This window comes from Melanostigma gelatinosum (assembly GCF_949748355.1).
Source record: "Melanostigma gelatinosum genome assembly, chromosome: 19".
In the NCBI taxonomy this organism is placed as follows: domain Eukaryota; kingdom Metazoa; phylum Chordata; class Actinopteri; order Perciformes; family Zoarcidae; genus Melanostigma; species Melanostigma gelatinosum.
The window spans coordinates 15,714,278-15,738,526 of NC_136652.1; the positions used below are offsets into that span (position 1 = coordinate 15,714,278).

Sequence of the window (24,249 nt, forward strand, 5' to 3'; positions counted from 1 at the left end):
GGATTAAGGGTTTATCTCATGTATTAAGTTACTGTGCAGAACCCCGAATACACAACAGATGTACTATAATTAAAGATCCACACTCCTGCTCCTGACATGGTTGACAGAACTTCCAACCACTTGTTGTGAAGTGAATGCAACATAACCGGAATAGGAAAGTGGGACATCTAGTGGCTGAATGTTGTCAATCTAATTCATTTGCTCTGTGCACAAGGGAGAGTGGACAGATAGTAATGACGGTAAACTGTGATGCAGGTCAGCCTGTTACATACAAAAGATAAAGATCAATAATATAATGAGACTTTATATGTAAATATGATGTCATTCAAAGAGGCATAATAAGCACATTATCTTCAGGTTATGTGTGATGGTTTATGGCCTTCGTCTCTCTGAAGCTGCAGTTCTATTTCCCGCCACGAGAAGCCGCTGCAGCGTGCTCCGTGATGACGTCACCTTAGTCCAACTCAAAAGCCCAGTGAACGTCTGTGTTTCTCGCCGGGTGCGGTGGCGCGCACCTGTAATCCAAGTTGCTGGGAGGCTAAGTCTGGCGGACCGTTTGAGCTCAGGAGTTCTGAGCTATAGTGCACTATGCCGATCGGGTGTCCGCATTAAGTTCGGTATCGATATGGTGCTCCTGGGGGAGCTCGGGACTACCAGGTCGTCTAAGGAGGGGTGCACCGGCCCAGGCCGGAAACGGAGCAGGTCAAAGCCCCCGTGCCGCTCAGTAGTGGGATCGCGCCTGTGAATAGACGCTGTAGTGCAGCCTGAGTAATACAGCGGGACCCAGTCTTTTTAACACATATACGAACTACCTTTTACACACATACACACTACATTATATATTTGTAGCACACAGCAGCTTCATCGTTGTTTCTTTATCTTCTTATTCACATGAAAACCCCTCACAGATCAGCTGTTCTGAGTGTGCTACACTGCCTCCCCCTGGAGGACACGTGCAACTACATCATCATACTGTATTTCTCAGCCATGACGCTTCCAGAATATAATTGAGGTTTTATTCACCGTGTTAATCGCTGCCAGTTTATTCTGGCTGTGACACAAGTACAAGTACTGTACTTAAGTGTAAATTCGAGGTACTTGTACTTTACTTTCTACACCTCAACCACATCTCAGAGCTAAATGTATTGGATTTATTTTTCTGATGAACTGAAATATTAAGTGTTGAATTATCCTACTTCTTAAAATAAACTATCACAACCAACCTTTGATTAGCTGGAACATTTACATTATAGTACTGTATTGTCTGTAGAGGAAGAAAACACATATTTGTCTGTAAGTTTACAGTAAACTACTGGCAACTAGTTGCTTTACTTTTACAGCAAGTTACTGTGACTTTGAGTTATGCCATCATGTTGCCTGAAAGTACAAAAATAAAGTGTCACCATTGTATTAACAAGTTCTAGGAACACTCCCAGTAGAACTCCTAAAGTACAGCACACAGTAACTCATCAAAAGAGACACACATGACTGCATCAAACATTGTTTTATTCATTTATTTATTAATTACACTGGTTAAAGCTCATGGTCTTCTGGGTGGTAAAGTTCGCTCATCAGTCGGTAGATGTATGACGGTGCGTGTCCTCCAATGTTGGAGATGAACAGAGTGATGAGCTCAGGTGGGACGTAGTCAAACACCGGACAGTGCACGTTCACCTTTGAGAGTATCTCACCTGAAATACAAATATGAAACTGTGAAAATGAACTTGAGGACTATTATCATACAAAAAGGAGCAACGTTCATTTAAAAGGCTTAAAAGTGACACTTTGTGAGGAATGTCAGCGTTACCTTCAGTGAAAGGAAGCACCTCGTGTGGAGAGACAAACTTGTGGAAGGTATCTTCTTCATTCGGGAACTAAGGACACAAAATAGTTCCGTCAGCAGAAGTTACGGATACCTGGCAGACTAGGGTGTCTTCTTACCTGAGGCGAGAGCTTGAACATGGGAGCACAAACAATCAGCGGTGTCGAGTGGTGCTTGGCTGCAAGGGCCAGAGTGTGTGTCCCATTAACGGCCCTCAGACCGCCGTTTGCCAGAACCGTCTGCGTACCAATGATGACCTGAAACGAGACCCCCCCCCCCACACAGGTTAACTCCCGTGCTCTGACACGACTGCTTTCGAAGTCTTCTGTGGCGTTAAATACCTTATTAACGCGAGACATGACCGCAAATATGGCAGCGTCTGTGATCACGGTTGTTTCGATGCCGGCTTTTGAGAGACTGGTTGCCATCTCATGTCCCTGGTGGGAGGCGAAGAACAAATAAGGTAAATATCAGAACAACCTTTAATCTCAGGAACACTAAATTCTTGTATCTTGTGTCTTTGCTGCGTTATTCCTACCTGGCAGAAGGGGGCGCACTCTGCCACGATGACGTGGAACTTGCGTTTGCGTACAACGTCTTTGAGGAAGGCCTCGACGGTGCGAGAGCGGCCGATAGTCATGATGACCTCATTGGAGTGGATGTGCTCCAGGGCCTGCATCGCTATGTTGTCAGTTGTTCCCTCTGAAAAGTGGTGGAGGGAGAAAGCAGCAAAGAGTAAATACAGACAATACAGAGTACCAGCTGGTTGATACATGCCCTGCTTGTTAAAAGGGAAAATTTGCCACCATTTATGTGAATGTCCCATCAGTGATGGTGGTATTTGACCATGAAGAACTAAAGTCTGTAGAGTGTGCTATATGTACAATAGAAAGCTGATTTCTGCTGCTGAGCCGTGCCGGCTGTGCCTACATGTACCAGGATGCATTGCGCCTGAGTGGAGAGTTTGCCACGTCTGATAAACAAACAACGGTAATGTCACTGGTGTACGGAACAGCAACAGATTTTGCAGGGTACATCCCAAGTCTCTTAATTGCATCCCTGTTTCACTTACTTGCGTCCTGTCCTTGCGAGGAGAGAGGAAACGAGGAAAATGTTTTCAGAGACATGAGACGTCCTTTGCTCAGTTGCGTCAAGTGAAGCGACGTCTGTTTCTGATGACGGCGGTGGTCAGCTGGAGCGTCCAATCACATAACTGACAAACAATGAGGGGGCGTGTCGGCCTTTAAAACCCTTCCTGGAAGGCTGTTCTCATGCGTCCTCGCTCATGGCTCCCCGGAGATCCCTCCTCGATCAGAAATAAGAGCTTTTGGGACGTCTGTCAATATGGCGGCGCAGAACAACTTCCGGTTCAAGCGAGGAGCGAGGAAATGACAAATAAGAGACTTGGGATGTACCCAGAGACCATCAGTGACGACTGCAGGTGTCCCGAACTCGGATAGTTAAGATAAAAGGTTGAAAACGGGCAAATTTTCCCTTTAAAAAAACCCCCAAAACATACCCAGCTCAGTCAGCAACTCATTGATGGCCTCGATGACGTTTGCTTTGAGTACCGCAAAATGCTGTCCGAAGTTCTCCTCGCTGAGTACTCCAGAGGTGAACAGCTTGTGGAGGGATTCCTGCTGGTCCGTCTCTTCACTGCTGCCTCGAGATCTTCAAGAACACAACAGAGAAAATAAGCTCATAGAAAAGGGGGAAGTGTGCAGCGATCAGCCGTTTTTTGCAGACACACTACATGCACTTTCATTGACATTAGAGAGAGAGGGGACCAGTAGATATAGTCAACAAACAACACGCGTGCTACGACAGTAAATACATTTATCCAGGAAGACATTCCAGTGGAGTGACTGGTTTAAACTGCCGTGAGTCTGTTACGTCTTCACCTGGCATATTCCTCTCTGATGATCTTCAACACCCGTCTGATCATGTTACCAACAGTGGTCTCTGAGGGCTGCGCGGCCGTCATTCTCCTCCCCTCTTTACGGATTATTTCCATCAGATCGCCTGAAACAGAGAACATTTCGAGTGGAACTTATATATTTTTAAAATGCTAAAGCTTTTAGACACACTGAACCTATGATTCAATCCACTGTTTAATAACATCTCCAAACCTGCAAAGCCCACCCGAAACTGACGTACCACTCATTTGTCTTTTTCATTTATGAATGGAGTGTAACAGTTTATTATTTATAATAAAAAAATAAACATGTTACGGTACCCTGTATTCTCACACACATGCATTGCAATCACCGTCATTTATTCTGCATGCACATATGTTTCCTCTGCACAAATATTATATGATACCATGTGTGCATATATGTATATATACTATAGATTCAGATAAAGTATTTGGACACAGAATTACAGATTATTACAACTCTATTTGTGTCTCAGTTAAGGGAACAGTCTCACAAAGGTTAAATATATAGACTTTAAATAAAGGTAATGGAGAAAGTGAAAGGTTAATGTTACTGTAAAATATACTTTTGACAGCTGTTGCAGCCGTTACTACAGGTTTGAGTGCTCACTGTTCAGCTAAAATGACAGCTGTTTAACAAACACAGTAGGAGCATGAAGTACCAGCGCTGCTCCACCGAGCCTGGGCTGTGATCCTGCGGAGCAGGGCGGTCGTCTCTCGGGCTGTCTCCGCCGAGCCCCGGAGCGGTCCCGTCCCGCTTCCTCCACGCTTCAGGTCGGTCAGAAACGCTTCGATTCTCTCCGTCAGATCCGTTTCTTTGTCCGGGCCCGGCATGGTTGTTGTGTAAACGACTTGCTATCAGTGTAACGACAGCTCAATAGTTCTACCACGCAAATGTGTTGACGAGGAAGTGATTCAGGACTACATCCGGGTGATTGTGACTGCGCTTCATTTTGATTGGTGGACAGCTGCACGAGCTAGCAACACTAAAATAATGGAGAGGTGCAAACTCACAGAAATAAAATGTCAATGTGAACAGTGCTCTGCTTCTTTTATGTTTGAGAATATAAAAATACACAACTCTTTTTATTTAAACAAAACCTTTTCATCTCTGGAACCGGAAAGGTTTTCTTTTGTTGTCGCTACCACACGGAACCGGTAGCGATGGGAACGGAAACCAAATATGTAAACAAACGTCACGCTTGTTATCTAGCAACAGTTTTAGTTAACCTAACAGACTAAAACACACACACAACGGTGGACAAAACGCTAAAAAGATGTTCAAAAATACTTTTCAGAGCGGATTCTTGTCTATCTTATACAGCATCGGGAGCAAACCGCTTCAGATTTGGGATAAAAAGGTGAGATATGAACCGAATATAGCCGTGTTAGCTAGCCGTGCTAAAGCTAACTGGCGGTACGTGTTTTGGGCTTAAAGCTTTAGCTGTATTATAACTGCTGTCTCTCTGTTGGAGTGTGCTTTGGATGCAGTGTTGAAACAGCCGAGTGAGCTTCTGTTAGGGAACGTTTCATATGAAGCTTCCATTGAACATGTGATAGGTGGGGTTAATCTGCTTCAGCAAAAAAGTATAAACACATGAATTCCCTGTTTAGTTATTACGATGATGATTTTCAATGATTTTACGGACTTGTGGTGTTGATGAAACATGGAAATGTTGGTCCAAGAGGCTTTTTTGTAGAGCACATTGAGCTTAACTCAATTTCAAATCAATACAGGCTTATGGTGTGAGCTGTTTTTCCAAAAAGACGACAAATAAAAACAAAAGGACACAAACTCAATGGGGTTCTGCCACAGCTCCTTTACCAGTGAGATACAGCTTTCTCCATGTAAGTTAAAGCTCATGATATTTCTGTGTGTTCACAGGTGAGTAATGGTCACATCAAGAGAATCACGGACGCTGACATCCGCTCCTCGGTGTTGGAGGTGGAGGGGATAAACGTCTGGTGAGTTTACGTTTAACTGATTCTTCAGCTCGGCTCAACCTATTACAAGCACTCGTCACCCTCCTTCATCTCCCTTGTCTTTCTGTTTCATCTACTCCCTGCAGTACCACGTATATAACGTGTCCCGCAGACCCCAAGAAGACATTGGGCATCAAGCTTCCTTTTCTTGTTATGATAATCAAGAATCTCAAGAAGTATTTCACCTTTGAAGTCGAGGTAGGGTAGGCATTCCTGCAGATGCAGACGACTTCCATGTCTTGGTGTCAGAACAAACAAATCTGTGACGCATATGGGTTTGTTCCTTGAAGTCACCAGATTCATGCTTCCTTCCCATCTTTGAAAAAAACAAAAAACGTTTAGGTGTTAGATGATAAAAACGTTCGCCGGCGGTTTCGGGCAAGCACCTACGCAAGCAGGACACGAGTGAATCCGTTCAGCTGCACCATGCCTATGAGGCTGGACGATGGCTGGAACCAAATCCAGTTTAACCTGTCGGACTTCACCAGGAGGGCCTACGGGACAAACTACATCGAGACGCTGCGTGTACAGGTTAGTGCACGGACACGGACGAGGAACCAGCCGTCTCCAGATGCACTTGTGTGACTGTAGCTCCTCATTTCTGATGCTAACTTCTGAACCGTTTTCCTCTCAGATCCACGCCAACTGTAGAATACGCAGAGTTTATTTCTCAGACCGACTGTACTCGGAGGACGAGCTCCCTGCTGAGTTTAAACTCTACCTGCCTGTCCAGAACCAGAAAGCTAAGGTGAAACGTCACACACACACACACACACACACACACACACACACACACACACACAGCATATAACCGCACAATTAATAGGGGAATGAATCTTTTGGTATCTCATGATTCAATTAAATTTCTATTCTTCGGGTCACGATTCAAAACGATTCCAGATTCAACATCAATCCTCAATTCAGTACGTTAGGGTGCTAATTTCAGGATCCACTGTGCACTAATACTGTAAATGCGGTGTGGCAAATAATGGCTTTAAGGCAGAATACAATGTGTGTGAGATTATAAAATGCTTGCCTTTGAAAAGGTTATATCAACCTGCAAACACACAAATGCAAAATGTGACATTCATTCATCCTAAACTTACACTAATAAACACTTTTTATAAGAAAGTTTAGTATTTCTCAATTCTCATTGACTTCAAAAATATAATGATCAAGTTATACAACAAATGAACGTAAACACCTCGGTTGCTCTGTTGCTGCTACTGTGGAAATGTTACACTGATGTTATTGAAGTAATATATAGAATACACATCACAGTGATGCTACTTATGGATCTTTAGAAGTTTGTCTAACACTTGTTTGTTTGTGTGTGTTTGTTTCTTGCAGCAGTAGAGATACTGGTCCTGCTCTATTCCACCAGACCTGTCATGGAGTTCAGCCGTATTATTTTCTGTGTTTATTAGTGTGACTTTGTGATTTGTAAATTTTGAGTGCCGTCTTCTGTTGCTTTCTGCAAAATAAAGTTTTTTTTATGGACTATTATCTGCCCTCAAGTTTTCAATGCTAACTGTAATGGTTTAAAGATGATATCAGTTTTTTAGGAACAATAGTTTGTGCCACGCATTCTACAGCAGCCATGTTACATGCGCTAGAAAAGATCATAACCAGTAAATTTAGGATACTCCACTGTTAACCTCTAATAAAATGAAGGCTCAATAGACGGGTCCATTCGTCATATAAAACAATTCAACTTAAAGATGCATCGTCAGCATTACATACCATTCCAAGAGCAGACAGCGCAGTAATAATGTGGAAACAGCAAGTGCTACAAAGAGACGAACTGGGAGATGCAACAAATCCTCAGAAGAACTCCGACGGTCTCATCTGAAGCTTCTCGTGTTAAACTCTATTTTACTTTTTCAAGAAATCTCACAACATAAAGACAAATAAAAGTAAACTTAATTGAGTCAATATAAGATTCATACAAATGAAAATAATGTTATTTGAGTTGCGTCACCATGGTTGTGTCTACCATTGAATGTGTCCAGTATGTTCTTATACCGACTGATTTTATATCTGAAAATATACTCAAAACATTTAGAATTCAATTTATTTTTACAGTAGGCACTTCAATTTCATTAAGGAATGCCAACACAGTATTCTTGATGAATGGTGTTACAGTATTAACCTGAAATGTGCTCAATGAGGAAAGAACAGAGTCATCATGATCAGTCAACTGTCACTCTGCATTTGGAAAGCAGTTCACAACATAGAAAAGTAAAATGACACAGTATCTCACTTTTATATGGTGATATCCTTTTTGGCAACTTTTAAATCAGGTCAAACCAAGAAAGAGTCTTTAGAATTTAAATGCTGTTTGAAGCTCTCATTACCTCTGCAAAAAAAAACCATAACAGTAAGCCAAACTTATAGGTCAACAAGCAAATCACAAAACATACAAATTATTTCAACAAAACATACCTTCCTTGCATGATTGACATTACTTTAAAAAAATATTCTAATCTATTGCTTTAGTCAACAGCATGCAATTCTTTAATTAAAGTGCAAAAACATTCATTGGTACAAATCAGTAAATCAACTATTGCATTAAATAATTGATTTAAGACAAAACTAATTGTAATTTGGCACAACATAAATAAAGACACTCACCGACAAATAAAATGATACAAGTACAAAATAAACCATCTGACAAGTCAAATGCAACACAAGTGCCATAACAAATGACACGCGTGTAGCATGTACCGTTACACTCGGGGCTTGCATTGATGTTGTTTGAGACAGAAGAGAGGCTGCCTGCAGGTCCACAACTTTACAAATAAAGGTCACAAAAACTTCACTTTTTTTAGCATCTTTTCCTTCAGTTTCTTGTCTTTAATCGTTCTTGTTTTACAAGTCCTTGTGTTACACATTCCCGTGATACTCAACTACTGCACTGCATCAATCTGTGTATTTGGCTTCATCATTCCTCTGTTGCCCTTTTGGACACAAGAAAAGAAGTGGCTTCTCAACCACCGATATTGAAACGACATATTCACATCAGCTCCGTGGTGGCAGGACCCTCGTCCCTCCTGTGCTCGCTTGGCAGTGGTTCACAGATGTGCACACATTTTCCAAAACTCGAGGAGTGCTTGGTTACAAGAAGAGTTTCCACTTTTAAAGTTAAAGAAATTGCCACTAATCTTAGTTCGACCTCATGAATCATCAACCCGCACATTTACTTTTTTTTAAATTCAAATAGAAATCCAAGTGCTATTTCACTTTGGGCCCAGGATTATTTAAAGTTGAAAAGTCCAATGCTGGAGACAGATATTAAGAGCGGGTGGTGTCTGCGTATGCCGAGGTCAATACATGAGGCTGACCACAAAAGTATGTTTGCCCAACTAAAGTGGAATGCTGCTTCGAAGCAAACACTTCTCTTGTTGTTCGAATCATTTCCTGGCATACTGTGGTTCATTTCTCTTTGGTGCAAAATTCAAGAAGTCAAAAACTATTTTCCTGTTGCTGCTTTTCACCGACCGGCTCATAAACACAGGGCTTTTTATTAAAGTCACCTTAACTTGCTCGCCAGTCAGTCATTGAGTTGTCCAGCAGGCTGCGGTGCGTGTTTACAACATGACTTGTGTGTGCGTGTGACTGTGTGAATGCGCGGCACTATGTCGTGGTCCCATGATGAATGACATAGTAGTCATGGACGTACATCAACACGGCGACAGGCTGGCCAATGATGAGCGAGATCCACACCGCAGCATTGCCATAGTTTCCAGTCAGGAAACGACCCACGAACCAAGCCAGAGGAACCTGAAGGGATGAAAGGTCATAGGTCAGAAAGTGTGTTTGCCTACAGCAGAGGAGAGAAAGATGGAGGGTTGAAAGCTCCTTACCTGAGCCATCATTCCCATAAAGGCCCAAAGTCTAAACATCTTCAGAGGAATACTCACCAGGTACTGAGGAGAGAAATACAAATATCAGACACAGAACTTTTTTTTCTAAAAATCTTTTTATTTCGGCACATTTATGATTTAGCCGTCTACTTCCTGCAAGCCAGCACCTCACAACTGTCAGCTAACAACCGTCCACAACAGGCCGCTTCATGTACAGACATGAAGTAAAACCTGCACAGGATTTGAAGTTGAAGTAGCAGATATGTAGACTTTACCTCGTGGAAGAAGGCAGATATCAGGAAGACTGCAATTTGAGCCAGAAACTTGTTGACTCCCTTCCTCAACACTGGCTTATAGAAGTGTCTGTAACACACACACACACACACACACAAACGATTAGGCACTCGACAAATCACACTGGTCTCTAGAATGTGGCGGAAAAAAACCCCAAATAAATGGCGGCCCACACCTTGATTTCTTTTGGATTTTATTTCACAAAGAGAACCTGAAGCCGACACGGTTTCAACGCCGAATGAGTAAAAGTTTGGTGCTCACCTCAGACACCACTTGTGAACCGGAATATTCCAGTTGGACCAGAAATATGTGACGGACTCAGAGTTCCTGAAATGAACAACAATTGCAGTTTGAGAATTGGACTTCCAAGATAATTGGTTGTTCTGAATGATGACGACATAGTTTAATGAATACGCTTTCATTCCTGTGACGTGTGACACATGATCCACTTAAATTTAGAGGAATCACAGCTGACGATATGTGAACTTGCTGCTTTACCCTCGTGATCAAATGGCTCAACATGTTGAAAATGTGACGGCGTTTCTTTCCAGGTGTGCACACTGTATTTGTGTGCGCACGTAATCATGTGTGATGTTGACGTTCCTTCAACTCACCACCAGTCTTTGTAGAACTCTCTGTCTCCAAACTGCATCAGCTCTGCCACAAAGTTCATAGTAGAGTGGAAAAACCAATAGAAGAATATTAACCATATCAGATGGTTAGGGACCTGGGAGAGGAAGAGGAGGAGAAGAAGAGGGTCACGGGAGATGTTAGGAGAAGTGTCTCGATGGTTTAGGTCACACCATGGTTGCGATGTGGCTACCTCTCCTCTAATACACATGTGAGACAGTTAAGTGGTAAAAGTGGTGTTTTTTTCATTATAGGGTTATGACAGGATACAATTGTGTGTCCAGTGTAACTACAGAACCTCATGATACTCACAGCTAACTTTAGGAGGCGCTCCACCATCCTAGAAAAGTCCATTTCCTGTAAGAGACACAATGACAACTTTCTTATTGACAACGTCAAGACAAAGGGGCAACGATCACTGGCTTCTTGCATCCTGAGATCCCCTTATCGTCATACACAATGAAGTGCAGTCGTGTGTGTGTGTGTACACACCTGGAATGGTTTCATTGAGTTCTGTATGGTGGGAACCATCCACTGGAAGACACAAATGAAAATTGCTTTGATTTAATAGGCAAATATTTCCACGACTTTCTGTTGAACCTTGTGTTTCAATGTGTGTGTGTGTGTGTGTGTGCGCAGACAAGAGTATATTGTCTGTGTGTTAATGTTCAACATACCTGCTGTATCAATCCCACCAACAACTGCATGAAGAAAAGCTACAAGAAAGAGTGAGTCAAAATGAAAACATGCATATTCTCATTTCATTTTCCAGCGTCTTAGTTGACACCAAGAGCATACAAGTTAAATGTGTGTTCGTTCGTGTTCCCTCTCACCATTTCAAAAAGTCTTCTCATCAGGAACCTTTTGCGTATTCGAGGTGACCGTGGGAAGTTCAGCTCGTAGCAGAGAGTTGGAGCACAGACAAAGTAGTACATGTCTAAAGACAACAAAAAGAAACAAAAGGTTCATTTAGGATTGTTCATCGTTATCGTTTTAAAAACTGTGCAGTCTACCGAGACATCGTGGTTACCTCTGTGGGTGAGGTTGCCCGGATAGGAGACAGGAGGATGAACTGCTGAACCATTCGATTGTGCCACGGACGGACCTGAAGCGCACACACGACAATGGAGATGGTAAGTAATTGGTACTTTAAGTCTCGCCAGCTCATTTCATTGACTACCATACCCAAGTGGTTCTACAACAACCCATCAAACTACATTATAAATACAACAGACAATCATGTTGGATGTTAAGGATGTCTCTGTGTGTGTAGTCCGTTTATCCCAGTGAAGAGATAAAGTAGCGTTTAGGATTAAAATAGCTTCAAAACACACAACTTTAATCTCTGTCCGTGTGCATGACGGTGGTAGCCAAAAGCTGCAGTTCGTCTTGTCACCACTAAATGGCAGTAGCAGCACAGTACTAAACTAAAAGAACAGTACAATCCTGTAAAGTGTGCGCTGATATTTGTGTGTTTGAATCAAATTTCTTTAGCCAAGTTAGTTTGACTGTCAGTCTGATCTGTTGGCCGCTACACTGCTCTTAAGTGCCCTGCTCAAGAGCCCCTCTGCCCTCTGCACGTGTGCCTACTCACACTCGAGATAACGTTTCTTCAAGTGTGTGTGTGTGTGTGTGTGTGGATATACTTACATGAGTACGATCGTGTTAGTCTCTTGGCTTTTGCTTGTCTGATTTCTCGACACCACCTGTTGGTGTCTTGGTAGGAGTACAGCTTGAGAAACAGCACCGTGTAGGTGGCCAACGAGAGCACGCCACCCACTGACACACACACACACAGTCACACACAGTCACACACAGTCACACACAGGGTCATTGACTAAGAGCAATAAATAAGATGAAAGGAGCACTCTGGTGTGTGGGTGTACACAGACAGGAAGGTAAAAACTGTTGTTGGCCAAATAGTTTTTTTCAATTATAACTTTTGACATCAGTGATGATTTAAATGCAATTTCTGATGCAAAAGACCAATGCATCTTTTGTGGTCGTATCAAAACACACACAAGCATTAATTCCTATTCTAAATGTTTGTCTCATGAACATGTATTTAGTATGTACCTGGGGTCACGGAGGTCACGGTGAGTACAGTGGCTGCAGGGAAGATCAACATGGATGTCAGGTTACAAATATGAAGAATCAGAATCAGTGCATCAAAGTGACCGACAACGCCGTGGTAAGTGACGTGAGGGAATAACGTTGAGTACTACATTATACCGAGTTCTGTTGGAGAGACTTACCAAACCTTCCCCTGCGTTCCGTACCTATTTTAATGCATCACTTAGCATTAACGTTAGAATGCTGGGAAAAAAACAGTGCGTGAAAGCTGAGGTGGGATTCTACTGACGTGTAACGTGGAAACGTAAGCTGTCAACAACTGTGAGGCTGTTACTTAAGTTAGTACTTCCACATACTCTTCTGTAGTGTTGTAATGATTGATGGAATCAACGACATTGATCAGCAGCATTACAACAATGCAGTGTGTCTACACACTAGTATTCATAAAGACAATGATCATGTTTGATAGGCATCAACATCAACTATCAGGTGATTATTAAGTGATTGCCAGGCTGACGTCAGCTTTTTGTTGCCTGATGTGCTTAAATGTGAGATTTTAGTTTTATTTTAGTTCTCAGTTTTCCTCAATAATTTTCCTCAATGTAAAACAGGGTGCGTAATTAATATACAAATGGTAATTTCGTGGGTGACGTATTCCTTTTAACAATGAACATTTGACATGCGTGTGTATTGTACATACTTTGCATTATCTTTGTCTGCTTCAGCTCAAAGATGCCGGGATGCTTCACCTCCCAAGACGTCTCAAATGTCCTCTTTGTTTTTCGCGCAGGCTCCTCCTGATTTGCCTCACTTTTTATCTCTGAAACAGATTCCTCGCACGGAGCGAATGCACGTGCAGCGTTGTCGCATGCTGTGTTGTCTGGTTCTGACCATAACGCCGATGTTTAAATATCACCAATGCAACCCATTAAAAAATGTATTTATTTCACGGTGCATGTTTGGCCGTTTGCTGTTCTTACATTTGATATCTTAAAAAGTGGCCAAGGCCAAGAATCCGTTACCAATTTCTCAAAATGGTTGACAATGGCAACCCTTACTATCGAGCCCTGATAGATAAACCAAAATATCGGACAAACCTGATGACGTCATGAGTTTACCGGCGTCGATACCAATGCATCTGGTAGATGAAGATACTTCTTTCTCAGGGCACATGAATGTTTCATATGTGATGGGGTTGTGTTGGTCGATGACGATCTTGGGGATCAACGTTTGCCAAGTTCAGGATATTTAGCTTGTTTTACCATTAATGTATTTTATTTTTATTATTATTATTATTATTGATCTAACAGTAATATTGGGATAAATGGAATTTGCCCCGTCATTGTTTCACGACACCGACACTCCGGTTGTAAACATTGGTCATAACAAATAACTAGGTGTGTATCGGAACAGTTCAACATTTACATTGAAATTCTTATTATTGACGTACAGAAACATGGCCTGCAATAGTCCACCTTTTATTCCCCTCTCTCTGTCACTCTCAAACACACAGCGAGCGAAGCAGCGTTCAGTAATTATATCCAGATTTTTTCGGGGAGGTTTAGCCTTTCAATGACGTCAGACATTCAAAGCGTCTTTCAAAAACCTCAATAAAAGCTTTGATTGTTCGAATCATCATTCATTGTCCCTGCTGCAGTGATTGCACAATAATCAGATGATTAAAGCAGCTTCATTTCAAACACTGACTTTAAAACAACTTGTTTAACACAAATATTGCTCATAAATTAGGCCGTTCAGATTTGTTGACACAGTGCAACTAAATCCCTAATGTCAGCAGACAATGGATAGTAGACATTGTTGGGCCTGCAGATGTAAACTGTCCTTTTCTGTAAAGAAATGGACAGGCTGTGACACCAGTAACAATAGTAATGTAATGGTAACTTACCCCTGCCCTCATGCTGTCTTTTGTCCGTCCCCGCAGTGTTTACAGTACAAGACGGACCAGGCCCAGGACGTGAAGAAGATCGAGAAGCTCCACGGAAAACTGATGAGACTCATGGTGTGAGTCTCTCATGGAAGTGTCCAAAAATTACAAATCCTCTGCTGCAGTGTAAGCAGCTTTGGCACCTTGATTTTATTTTTTTCTAAATTTTTGACCGGAGCTTGTGTTTATTTTCAGTTTTAAAGAGGACAGACAGGACGGGCAATGAAGACATTGCATGTTTTTCTTTCTATTCACATCTATGTAGCTGTCTGATTCAGTTTCAGCACAGTTTTTTTTTCTTTTTTTCATCATGGACTTGTGCCACATGAATGAAGCAGGACCTTCTGATTTCCTAACGACAGTGTGGAGGACCCCCCCCCCCCCCCATACGCACCTCCAAATCGTCTGAATCATACGTTACATGTTCAATAAATGTTTATTTGCCCCAGTACAGCCAGTATCTCTCCTGTATTCATCTTGTGTTGGTGTTGTATACAACGCGATGTCTGCATGTTTTCAATGGCCCTGTTCCCACTTCCTACCTCCTACTTGTGGCTCCTTTGCTAGGACCACACCCAACTTTGAACTCTACTACATACCAGCAAAGTTTTGCGTCTGCACGGTTGCGACGTTATCGCGGTGACACAATTTGTCCCCGGAGAGATAGAAACATAAACACATGGCAAATATCGCAAAACAGCTTCTGTTGTAACTCTTGCTACAGAAGGGGCCAATTCCAAAATATACCCGTGTCTAGCTGAGAAAAGTTAATTTGATTGTAACTGTGGGTGTGTATCTGTACATACATCAGATAAGAGACTTTATTGTCCCGAAGGAAATTTGTCTTGGAAACATACGTACAGTGTCTGCTGTTAAAAAAACAATACAAATAACATATTGCATACATACATTACATACACAGACTGTCGCCAGCCCACATACCCGCACACACAGTACCTACAATATTTGCAAAAGACTGCCACCGGCCAACAAACACATTTCACACTGCCCATTGTATAACGCACCAGTAGTGTATTGTTAAGATATTAAAAGTAAATAAAAATCGGTGTTCCAGGGTTAATCTCTGGCTAGCTTGCCATTTAGGGCTTTGATGGACAAGGGGACAAAAGAGTTCTTAAAGCGGTTGAGCTGCACTGGGGGACTCTGAAGCGTCTGCCTGAGGGAAGAAGCTGGTATTCAGGGTGGAGGGTATGAGTGGGGTCTGAAATGGTCTTCTGGGCCTGTCTGATGATAGTTTCATCAAAGACGGCCTGGAGTGTGGGATGCTGTCTGACTCCCATGATTTTCATGGCTCTTTGTGTGAGCAGGGTGATCTGGGCTTTCAGCTGCACACTGAGGTTGCCAAACCAGGCTGAGATTCCAAACACCAAAGACCCTCAGCCTACGGAGGAAGTGGAGCCGCTGTTGGACCCCACACATATACATATATACACATGTGTGTATATTTGTGTATATATATGTATATTTGTGTGTGCATCTCCATGCTTCAAAAAATGTCCACTTCTTATGATCGCTTCTTCATACTACATGTCCCATCATGCACCTCCACTTTTTCCACAGAGTTTTTTCACTTGTTATCCTCACGTTTTTGCTTCACACGCGTAAAGTGTAAACAGCACACAGAAGTCAGTCCAAGTTTAAAAACGTGATTTTAAGAGCGTAAGCTAACGTCAGTGAAACGGGTAGGAGGGACCGGACGGGTCCGGCGCACGCACCGTGAGTCCAGCAGCGCGGAGCAGCGCGGACTGAAGTCCAACGCACCTCACACTCCGCCGTGCTACGAGGTTCACAACCAGCAGGTAAAACCGTTTAAAACGACTTCCGGTGACATTGTAGTGACTTCAAGTCTTCAGACTGTGTCGTTGGCGACCCGCATCTGAAACAGTGATTTGTTTTCACCAAGTTATATAAAAGTTGCATGTGACGTTGAGTTAATGCAACGTTACATTACAGCCTCGAAGTAACAGTAACGTGACAGTTTACTTCAGAGAGTGCGGAGGAAGAATGTGGACTTCCGTCGTAAACAGTTTGTTCGATATTAAGTTAGTTAAATGAAGTGAACTTCTCGCTGTCTGGCTGCTATTCACGTTAGCTAATGTTAGCAACAACACAAAGTGGCATTATTGACTAATGCAGCCTTGTTCCTGCTGTTGCTATCAGACTGCAGCACACACACGTGTTTACCTGCTGGTGACACGTGAGTGAGGCGTCACAGTCCTGAATGGGAAAAGCTCTGTCATGCAGGTCTGAGGCCTGAGGGGGCCTTGGTCAGCCCTGTTCTTTACCAAATCCTGTCAGCTGGCATCAACAACAGGGGCGCTTTTGTCCCAACAGCTCCAGTATTCTCCTCTTTACCTCAGTATTTATAAGAGCAAGACTTTTAGGAGAATAACCTGTGATTGCTGTGTGCACAGAGCAGCTTTCACACATGACACTCTTGGACCGGTCTTGTCAGAGTATTTTCATAATCTTCTAGGGGGGAAAAAGGTCCTTTTGGAAGCAACAATTACTGAGAAGTGCCACTAGTTTTGCTATGCCTGATGGACATTACACAGCTTTTTGTTACAGGTGCGTTAAAAATGACAATTGGTGAGAAAATCTATTGTTAAAACATTGAAAACTGTCAAAAGATGTTTCTCCTGTCTTTACAAGATGTAATGTTTACAAAACTGGGGACTGACCGTTTTCTAATACAAGCCTGAGATACAAAATACTACATTCAAAATCATCTGTACTAATGTTTTTATCATCGGCATCTTATCACTACTTTATTTAAATGTCTTTAATTTAATTGCTATGGTAATCTGAAGGACGTCCATGCATGCCCTGTTTTAGTTTTTTGGTATTTTATCCATACTGAGACTTATTTAAATAGTTTCTCTCACATTTCCTTTTATAATACGAATCTACATTTTTATTTTTCATAAACGTGTAAATATTGTGTTGCAGAATTATGTGAACGACATGTATGTGCTTTTAAAACGCATTGATAAACATAGTTAAATCTCCATGAGTCTATAATGAACACGTGGAAAATGAATTGTATAGTATTGTATTTTCTAGTATCACAAATCATAGGATATATAATATTCAGTCAGTAATTTGTTACATTGAATCATTTACTCTGTTTTCTTTTCTTTTTGTACAGACAAAAGTGTGCTTACGTTGCTTGTCTTGATATGATCATCAATCAGATGTAATGGAAAAATGTCCTATGAAAAAGCCTTGACCTTTTTTATTTAAAAAATATGTCAGAAATGGGGAACATAATCATGAGCAGTGTGTCAGCTTTGTTTCATATCTAAAATTATTCACGATTTTTGTCCTATTAAAAAAAATCTCGAAACTGTGAAAGAAATGTTCGAAATATTTGTATTGTAAGACTGAACGTGACGGTTTCATTTTGACCTAAAGATTCAGTTAAAGTATGGCGTCGATTATCTGTCAGTAATCGCCTTTTAAATCCCTTCCTAAAGAATTTGTTTACATTCTTGCTTTTATTTGTTTTAATTTTAATTTGTTGATTTTACAAAACGATTTCACTAAATATATATATTTTATTCTTTGTTTATTGTTATCGTATAAACTGTCTCACTGAGCTTACTGTTATTGCCTTGCTTTTTTACAGTCTGGGCAATAATTGCAAATATCCTCCGATGGGAAATATCTTGATTCAAGATATCCAAAAACCTGCCTTAAATCTAAACTATGTCAAGTCACCAATAGTCAATGGTGACTTAACATACATACCCTGTGTCTTTGTTTTGTCCCACTTGATGCATCAAAGTAAAAACATGGCTCACTCACCTGCTCTGTGGCGCTTTGATGACGCATGAGGGATACAACGCACCTCTGTGCTGTAGGACTGTGAAAAGCTTTCAGTTTGTTTTGAAAGGATGTGCTCAATTTTCTATTGCTGCCATTGAGTATTAATACTCATCAGAATTTGTTTTAGATCAAAGCGTGTTCCAAATATAAGTAAAATCAGATTATGCTAAAAAATGACACATGAACATTGTACTTAATATGTAGAAAGTCAATTTACAGTCTGACAAACAAGTGTATTAAACATTTGGATATATTCAGAATATTTGTTATTTTACACTTTAACTACCATTTCCTCCTGTAGTAATTTGCATAGATCACTCACAACACTGATATTACAGCCTAGTTTGTGGGATGATAAAATGCTTTTTAATGTAATGTAAATCCATCCAATATTTTATTGAATAAAAGCCCAACACAAATTTACAAAATTTGTCAGTCAACATAAAAATCATTGATTGCGCACAACGCGCATGCTCATTGTTAAAAATGTACCCGCGACAGATGCCTCAATTAATCCCGGTCAGAAACATATCTGAAAATTTGCAACCACCCACATCTTCATGTAACCCAGGCCTCATAAGTAGGCCTATTTCTAAAGAAAAGCAGCACGCTGGATGGATCGGCACTGTAATTAGGAAGAGATATTATGAAAAATGCAAATTTTACCAGTGTGTGAATAAAAGGAGCGCATGACTGAAGGATATTTCAGAAAGTGTTTGGATTACAAACATTCAATTTACTGTCAAAACCTCAAGACTTGCGAGTAATATATGTGAATTGTATCATAGAAGTCGGGTTGGTTAAATTACTGATAGCCACGTACAAACAATATAATGCTGCAAACTCCTTCGTATTGACAAGGTTTTTAGTTCGTGGCTACTTTTGATTTGGGACAAATTAATGTTCAGGCGTTTCAAAAACAATTAGGACATGCAGGAGCTCATAGAAGTGACCTTATTTATAACTGCATAAGAGATTACTTTGACAACTCACAACCCCCCCCCCAAAAAAAATATACCTGTCGAAGCAACTAAGTAGCATTTACAATATGAAAACAAACTAAAGACACGGTTCAATTTAGCTACCAAACATGTATGCAAATTATGTGACATAACACAGAAGTTCAGTGGTTGCTAATTTTCTGCAAGTAACAACAAACAGCCTTCACTTGATAAAAGGGCACCAGGATCTAGTTAGCTTGGCATGGCGAAGAATGTGTGCATTAACAGAAGGGCAAAAAGACATTCGCTCGTGGCACATCCATTCAAATTGAGCTTGAAATCAAACATCGCTGTTCAACTGGTTGAGGGGACAAGTTCTTATTCAGTAAGCTGCAACATTCAAAAACAGTGCAGACAGAACAGTGAAGTACCATGAAATGGACATATCTCACGAATGCAGTGACATACACCCCCCACGTCTCACAGTGCATTTCTCCCTACAGCGCTTTTATTGTTTCAAACCACTGAATAAGCAGGTGAATCATTTTTTTCCTTTTTCTCAGAGGACAACCTTGACATTGTGAAAACTAGAATTTGAGCCCCTGAACCTCACTTGATGTTGTTTGCTGAAGCTAGTCCAAGGAGGGTGGATGTTGGGATGTGTTGGCCGGCTGACCGGCAGGCCGCTTCCCCACGAGGTAAGGGAGCTAGGGGCCCGATCTACTCGATCAGCTTCTTTGCTTTGAAGAAGCGCCGCAAGTAGAAGACCTGCCATGTAGCCAGCCCGATAAGACAGCACATGGAGAATATGCTGAAGTACAGCACACGTGTGTTGGTGGACTCTATAGAGATATATAGAGAGATAGAGAGAGGTGAAAAGGAGAGAGAGAGTCCTGTTACTGGTGAAGAAATAATACTTTTTGTTCATGCAATGACCTAACCAACAAAACAGACAATTTTAGGTTGTTTTAGGGTGTTGAGGTGAAGAAAGTGAGTCAGCATTGCTTTGAGCCATTCTTAAGTAAAAATGTGACGCTGCAGATGCCTAAAAGATGGAAACAATATGTTCTGTAACACAAGCTCAACAACAGCTCATTAGAGCGTAGCCATGCGGGAAAACGAATAGTGGAACTACTCAAACTGCAAAACAGACATGTCTGAAAGTTGATTAACCAGGCAATTAATCAGGCGTCGTTACCCTCCTTCAGGTGCACGTCAAAGCAGCTAATCTGGCAGAATTTTTTTTTTTTTCTGAGTTTGTGTTTATCTGTAGTCTTCAGCTTCCATCTTCATAACCCGTTTCTCTCCCGTATCAGTTTGACATCCTGCATGTATTCTTCAAAAGCATAGTGTGGACCCTTCTGGGATCTCTTTTTGTGGGTGGCACAGGGAGGCAGGGCTAAGCAAAGGGTTTTCTTACCGTTGGTGTCTCGCATCTCCTCCTCTCTCTTCTTCATGTAAGCAAAATCATTGACAATGGACTCCGACAGGTCCTCCAGTCGCCTCAGCTCGACCTCAAGGGGCTTCAGCTTCTCCACCTTGGCAATCTGGAGAGACAAAACAGAAGCAACTCAATCCAGAGACAAGTGATGCCGGAGAAGACGATGGAGGGAAAGATAGAACTACTCTTGAAGCGGTACCATTATATACTTTGTCCAGCAGGTGTCACTCTTAGGCTATGAACTCTGGTCATGTCAATGATATTTGTACAGCCCAATATCACAAATGTGCCTCAAGAAGGTGCACACAGTGTGTGTTTTGATCAAACTGTGGTTTGCAATCTACTCCTGCTCATTTAGGCTGGTGAGAAAGCGGCCTTTTGAACTCTGGTGGGAAGTGAACAGCTGCACCGCCGGAGAAGGCGGAGTCCAAAATGGACCAACCACAGGATTCTGTGATATCAATGTGTGAAGTGGACAAATTGAACTGCAGAAGTGAAGTATTTTACAAGATGTGTCTGATGGTTATGGCAGCCATTTTCCTCCATGTTGAGGTGCAGGACACTTCCTTTCCCTTTGTGGATGTTTCATAGTAAAATCTGCCAAGTACACGTTGCCAAACATTGTGTAATTTTGAGCAATACATGATGTACAGAACAGCGTGCACATTTTTTTTAAAACACATCCATCTACGTAGGTGAATACAATTTCATCACCGCCCTCACGACAGGCAAGCCCACTCGAGCGCTCCCTGAACACAAACACAATAGGACAGAACGTCTGTGTTGCCTGAGGCAGTCACAGTGCGATCCCTTCTCAGAAGAACCACCAAGTAATGCCAGGGATGATGCACAACGATGTGTCCCAACTTAGATCAATATTGACTGAAAAGGAGCTCCTCCACTGATCTCCTTATTTTATGCAACGGGGCACCTCGAACATCATGTTTTGACAATGCCACTAAGGTTTCTCCTCAGGTAAACACGTTTAGCTCCGTCAGCACGATTGCTGTAGTTTGTACTGTTAGCAGGTGTCGACATGTTGAGAGCTGCTGAAAGGTAATCAAAATTATCCCAATCTCGTATTAGGCACTTTTAATGTGGCATAATTGTACGTTATGCAGTATATCCTGCAGTTTCCACAGCTCAACTTGCAATTTCTTATTTAGGACAATTGGGTGACCTGTAACACTTTCATAAGGCTCAGAAATGTATTAAAGTGGAACTGCTTACTATTTTAAACCGGAACAGTGAATACATGTCGCGAAACCCCTGCTGCGAGACCAACGGCCCACATCCACCGACCTCGTCTCGAAACTGCAAGTCACTATCTGCAGAATCTGTATCTTTGTAACAAAAGAAAGTAAACACTTACCTCTTCGTAGTTTTTAGCCTCCACACCATGCTTCATGTCCAGATTGACCAGCTGGTCGGGCACTCTTCCAGTCCCTAGTTAAAAAGAGCAGAGAATCTAGCATCATAGGCATATAACCAAAATACAACATTTTGAATTGTGTTCACTCACTATGCTTTGTAAACTTGGCCTAGATCCAGAAAGCCTTCATTTAATAAACTAAGAAACCAACTAAGAAGCTTTTCACTGTTATTCCATATCCTTATTTTTCAACAAACTGGAGCAAAACATTTCTCACAAACTCACACTCAATAAGTCATAAACTAATTGTGCCTGTTGAAATTAATACTCCAAGTATATTTTTCAGTGAAAGAACAATTAGGACTGTCCTCGACAGTCAACACTCATAACACTCATAAGATTGAGTAAACTAAACAATTCGTGAATCTAAAAGTTTCTCCATAAAGAATGACACAAAAGCACAACTTTAAATCTTGCATTTATCAGAGATGTGCTCATGAGTTTCTTGGAAATAAGTGATTCAGCATGAAAAGGCATTGGAAAACAATGACTAATCAACTGAAGAAATCTTAGTTGACGAAGACCAAAACGACCAATTACTCAACTAATTGACAAACAGGGGGGCATAACTAGGAATTTTTAATAACGTAAAATTTGCTGTGTGAGAAATGAATGATAGTTTTGTGTGTGTGAACGCTTACCCATTGGTGATTTGCTCTCAAAGCACACCTCAAACATGTCATAGTCCTCCGTGGTGAATGCAAACTTCCCTTTAACTGCATCTTCCTTGGAGTAAAGAGTGTGGCTGGAGGAATCTGTGATCTAAAGAAAGTTAAAGAAAATGATGAAATAAAATGTAATGATTTCAACTTGCGCTCCAGGTAATTGCATTTTACTTTGTAGATTGTAGATTACACTATCAATTTAAAAACAGAAAACATAATAACACTAAGTTACATAAAGCTCCAATTGACTGCATAAAAACTAGTGTAAACATTAATAAAGGCTGGTGATTACCTCATTAATATCAAACCAGTAGTGTCGATTGTTATTTGGCAGCTGTTAGAATATAGAGACTTACAGAATCCTTTACTTGAGTAACTAACGTTAATAGGTTCATTACATTTATTTTGTAAGATTGTATGACGTATGGAGGAAATCTTAAGACCTTATTCATTAAAAAAAATAACAGTGACGACACACACAAAGCTACAAGCTGTCGTTGACATGTAGGCTAGCTGAGGTTGCTAACGGAGTTAGCTTCTTGACTACAAGCTGCTCCTGTAAGACTGACGTGTAACAGCAGCAGAGGCGAGCCGGTGACACTGAACAGGATTATTCCGCATGATACAACAACCCAATACTAGTGACATAAGCACCACGATATGTGATAAAAGCAGTGTCCATTGGTGCGTTAGAAATTGCTTTTTTAACAATATTGTTAGCACGCATTGACGTTAGCTAGCTAACGTTAGCTAATTAGCAACTAAAAACCAGGAAGACGTGTTTTTCGGGGCCTAGATTAGCTACAATGCTAACAACAGTTGTCACCAATTGCAACCGCACTCCACCAACAGTTGAGACCATTTTATCACACGCTATGAGTTTAATTTGTAGGGGTAGTGTAATTAAACATAGACGTTAAGCAACTGGAGCACGTCGGCCTCAACACAGACCGGTTACGTTAACGTCAGCTAGTCGCAGGTCTGTGCTTACCTTCAGATTAGTTTTGGTGTTCGCCTGTTCGGATATCTCATACTCCCCCGTGACGAGGACGTCTTTGTGGATCTCCTCCCGTAGACACTTTCTCGAGTTGACCGGTAAAAAGAAAGAAATGGAAAATACCGATTCAATAAGAACCGGTAGCAACAGTATCGCAGCGATTCGAGCCATGGCTACCCTCAACCTACCGACCAACTAGCCCGTGCCAGCCAGCCAGCCAGTTTAACACCGAGTTCCAGCTCACACAACCGGTCTGACTGAGCCCTCTAGCGCCGCCACTGGCCTGGAGGAACACGCACAACTACCGACTCTTCCCCCGTGAGGTTGTAGTGGGTTCAACCTGTGTGTGCATGCCGTATACATCTGTTTGTGTCC

At 41.6% G+C, this 24,249-nt stretch overlaps 4 protein-coding genes across 4 annotated transcripts; 1 reads left to right on the forward strand and 3 right to left on the reverse strand.

Annotated features, from left to right (window-relative positions):
* Nucleotides 1–1,522: 1,522 nt before the first annotated feature.
* Nucleotides 1,523–4,652, reverse strand: eif2b2 (eukaryotic translation initiation factor 2B, subunit 2 beta). Its single transcript, XM_079290259.1, has 8 exons — nt 4,421–4,652; nt 3,724–3,844; nt 3,342–3,493; nt 2,361–2,524; nt 2,164–2,259; nt 1,942–2,079; nt 1,808–1,874; nt 1,523–1,691 (listed from the first exon to the last, which is right to left on the reverse strand). The coding sequence occupies exons 1-8, from the start codon at nt 4,590–4,592 to the stop codon at nt 1,534–1,536; spliced, it is 1,068 nt and encodes a 355-aa protein (XP_079146385.1). The 5' UTR covers nt 4,593–4,652; the 3' UTR covers nt 1,523–1,533.
* Nucleotides 4,653–4,943: 291 nt separating this feature from the next.
* On the forward strand, nt 4,944–7,220 carry LOC306793351 (cilia- and flagella-associated protein 20-like). The gene is made up of 6 exons (XM_079290937.1): nt 4,944–5,119; nt 5,644–5,723; nt 5,828–5,939; nt 6,084–6,272; nt 6,376–6,489; nt 7,092–7,220. Exons 1-6 carry the CDS (start codon nt 5,036–5,038, stop codon nt 7,095–7,097), a joined length of 585 nt encoding a protein of 194 aa, XP_079147063.1. The 5' UTR covers nt 4,944–5,035; the 3' UTR covers nt 7,098–7,220.
* Nucleotides 7,221–8,576: 1,356 nt separating this feature from the next.
* Nucleotides 8,577–14,522, reverse strand: LOC306793547 (diacylglycerol O-acyltransferase 1-like; the record flags this gene model as incomplete). The annotated part of the gene is made up of 13 exons (XM_079291190.1): nt 8,577–9,524; nt 9,608–9,670; nt 9,883–9,970; nt 10,163–10,228; nt 10,516–10,628; nt 10,844–10,888; nt 11,024–11,065; nt 11,209–11,247; nt 11,365–11,468; nt 11,562–11,636; nt 12,182–12,310; nt 12,608–12,752; nt 14,511–14,522. The coding sequence occupies 13 exons, from the start codon at nt 14,520–14,522 to the stop codon at nt 9,378–9,380; spliced, it is 1,068 nt and encodes a 355-aa protein (XP_079147316.1). The 3' UTR covers nt 8,577–9,377.
* Nucleotides 14,523–18,773: 4,251 nt separating this feature from the next.
* Nucleotides 18,774–24,103, reverse strand: tmed10 (transmembrane p24 trafficking protein 10). The gene is made up of 5 exons (XM_079291003.1): nt 23,869–24,103; nt 22,854–22,974; nt 22,153–22,226; nt 20,760–20,886; nt 18,774–20,181 (listed from the first exon to the last, which is right to left on the reverse strand). Exons 1-5 carry the CDS (start codon nt 24,043–24,045, stop codon nt 20,060–20,062), a joined length of 621 nt encoding a protein of 206 aa, XP_079147129.1. The 5' UTR covers nt 24,046–24,103; the 3' UTR covers nt 18,774–20,059.
* Between the last annotated feature and the right edge of the window lie 146 nt (nt 24,104–24,249).

Coding starts and splice junctions, on each gene's coding strand:
- eif2b2 (XM_079290259.1), bottom strand. CDS start 4,592: ATGCCGGGCCCGGACAAAGAAACGGATCTGACGGAGAGAATCGAAGCG. Junction 3,494..3,723: donor ATCAGAGAGGAATATGCCAG/GTGAAGACGTAA, acceptor GTGTTCTTGAAG/ATCTCGAGGCAGCAGTGAAG. Junction 2,525..3,341: donor TGAGTTGCTGACTGAGCTGG/GTATGTTTTGGG, acceptor ACCACTTTTCAG/AGGGAACAACTGACAACATA.
- LOC306793351 (XM_079290937.1), top strand. CDS start 5,036: ATGTTCAAAAATACTTTTCAGAGCGGATTCTTGTCTATCTTATACAGC. Junction 5,120..5,643: donor TTCAGATTTGGGATAAAAAG/GTGAGATATGAA, acceptor GTGTGTTCACAG/GTGAGTAATGGTCACATCAA. Junction 5,724..5,827: donor GTGGAGGGGATAAACGTCTG/GTGAGTTTACGT, acceptor TACTCCCTGCAG/TACCACGTATATAACGTGTC.
- tmed10 (XM_079291003.1), bottom strand. CDS start 24,045: ATGGCTCGAATCGCTGCGATACTGTTGCTACCGGTTCTTATTGAATCG. Junction 22,227..22,853: donor TGAGAGCAAATCACCAATGG/GTAAGCGTTCAC, acceptor CTTTTTAACTAG/GGACTGGAAGAGTGCCCGAC. Junction 20,887..22,152: donor AGGCTAAAAACTACGAAGAG/GTAAGTGTTTAC, acceptor TTGTCTCTCCAG/ATTGCCAAGGTGGAGAAGCT.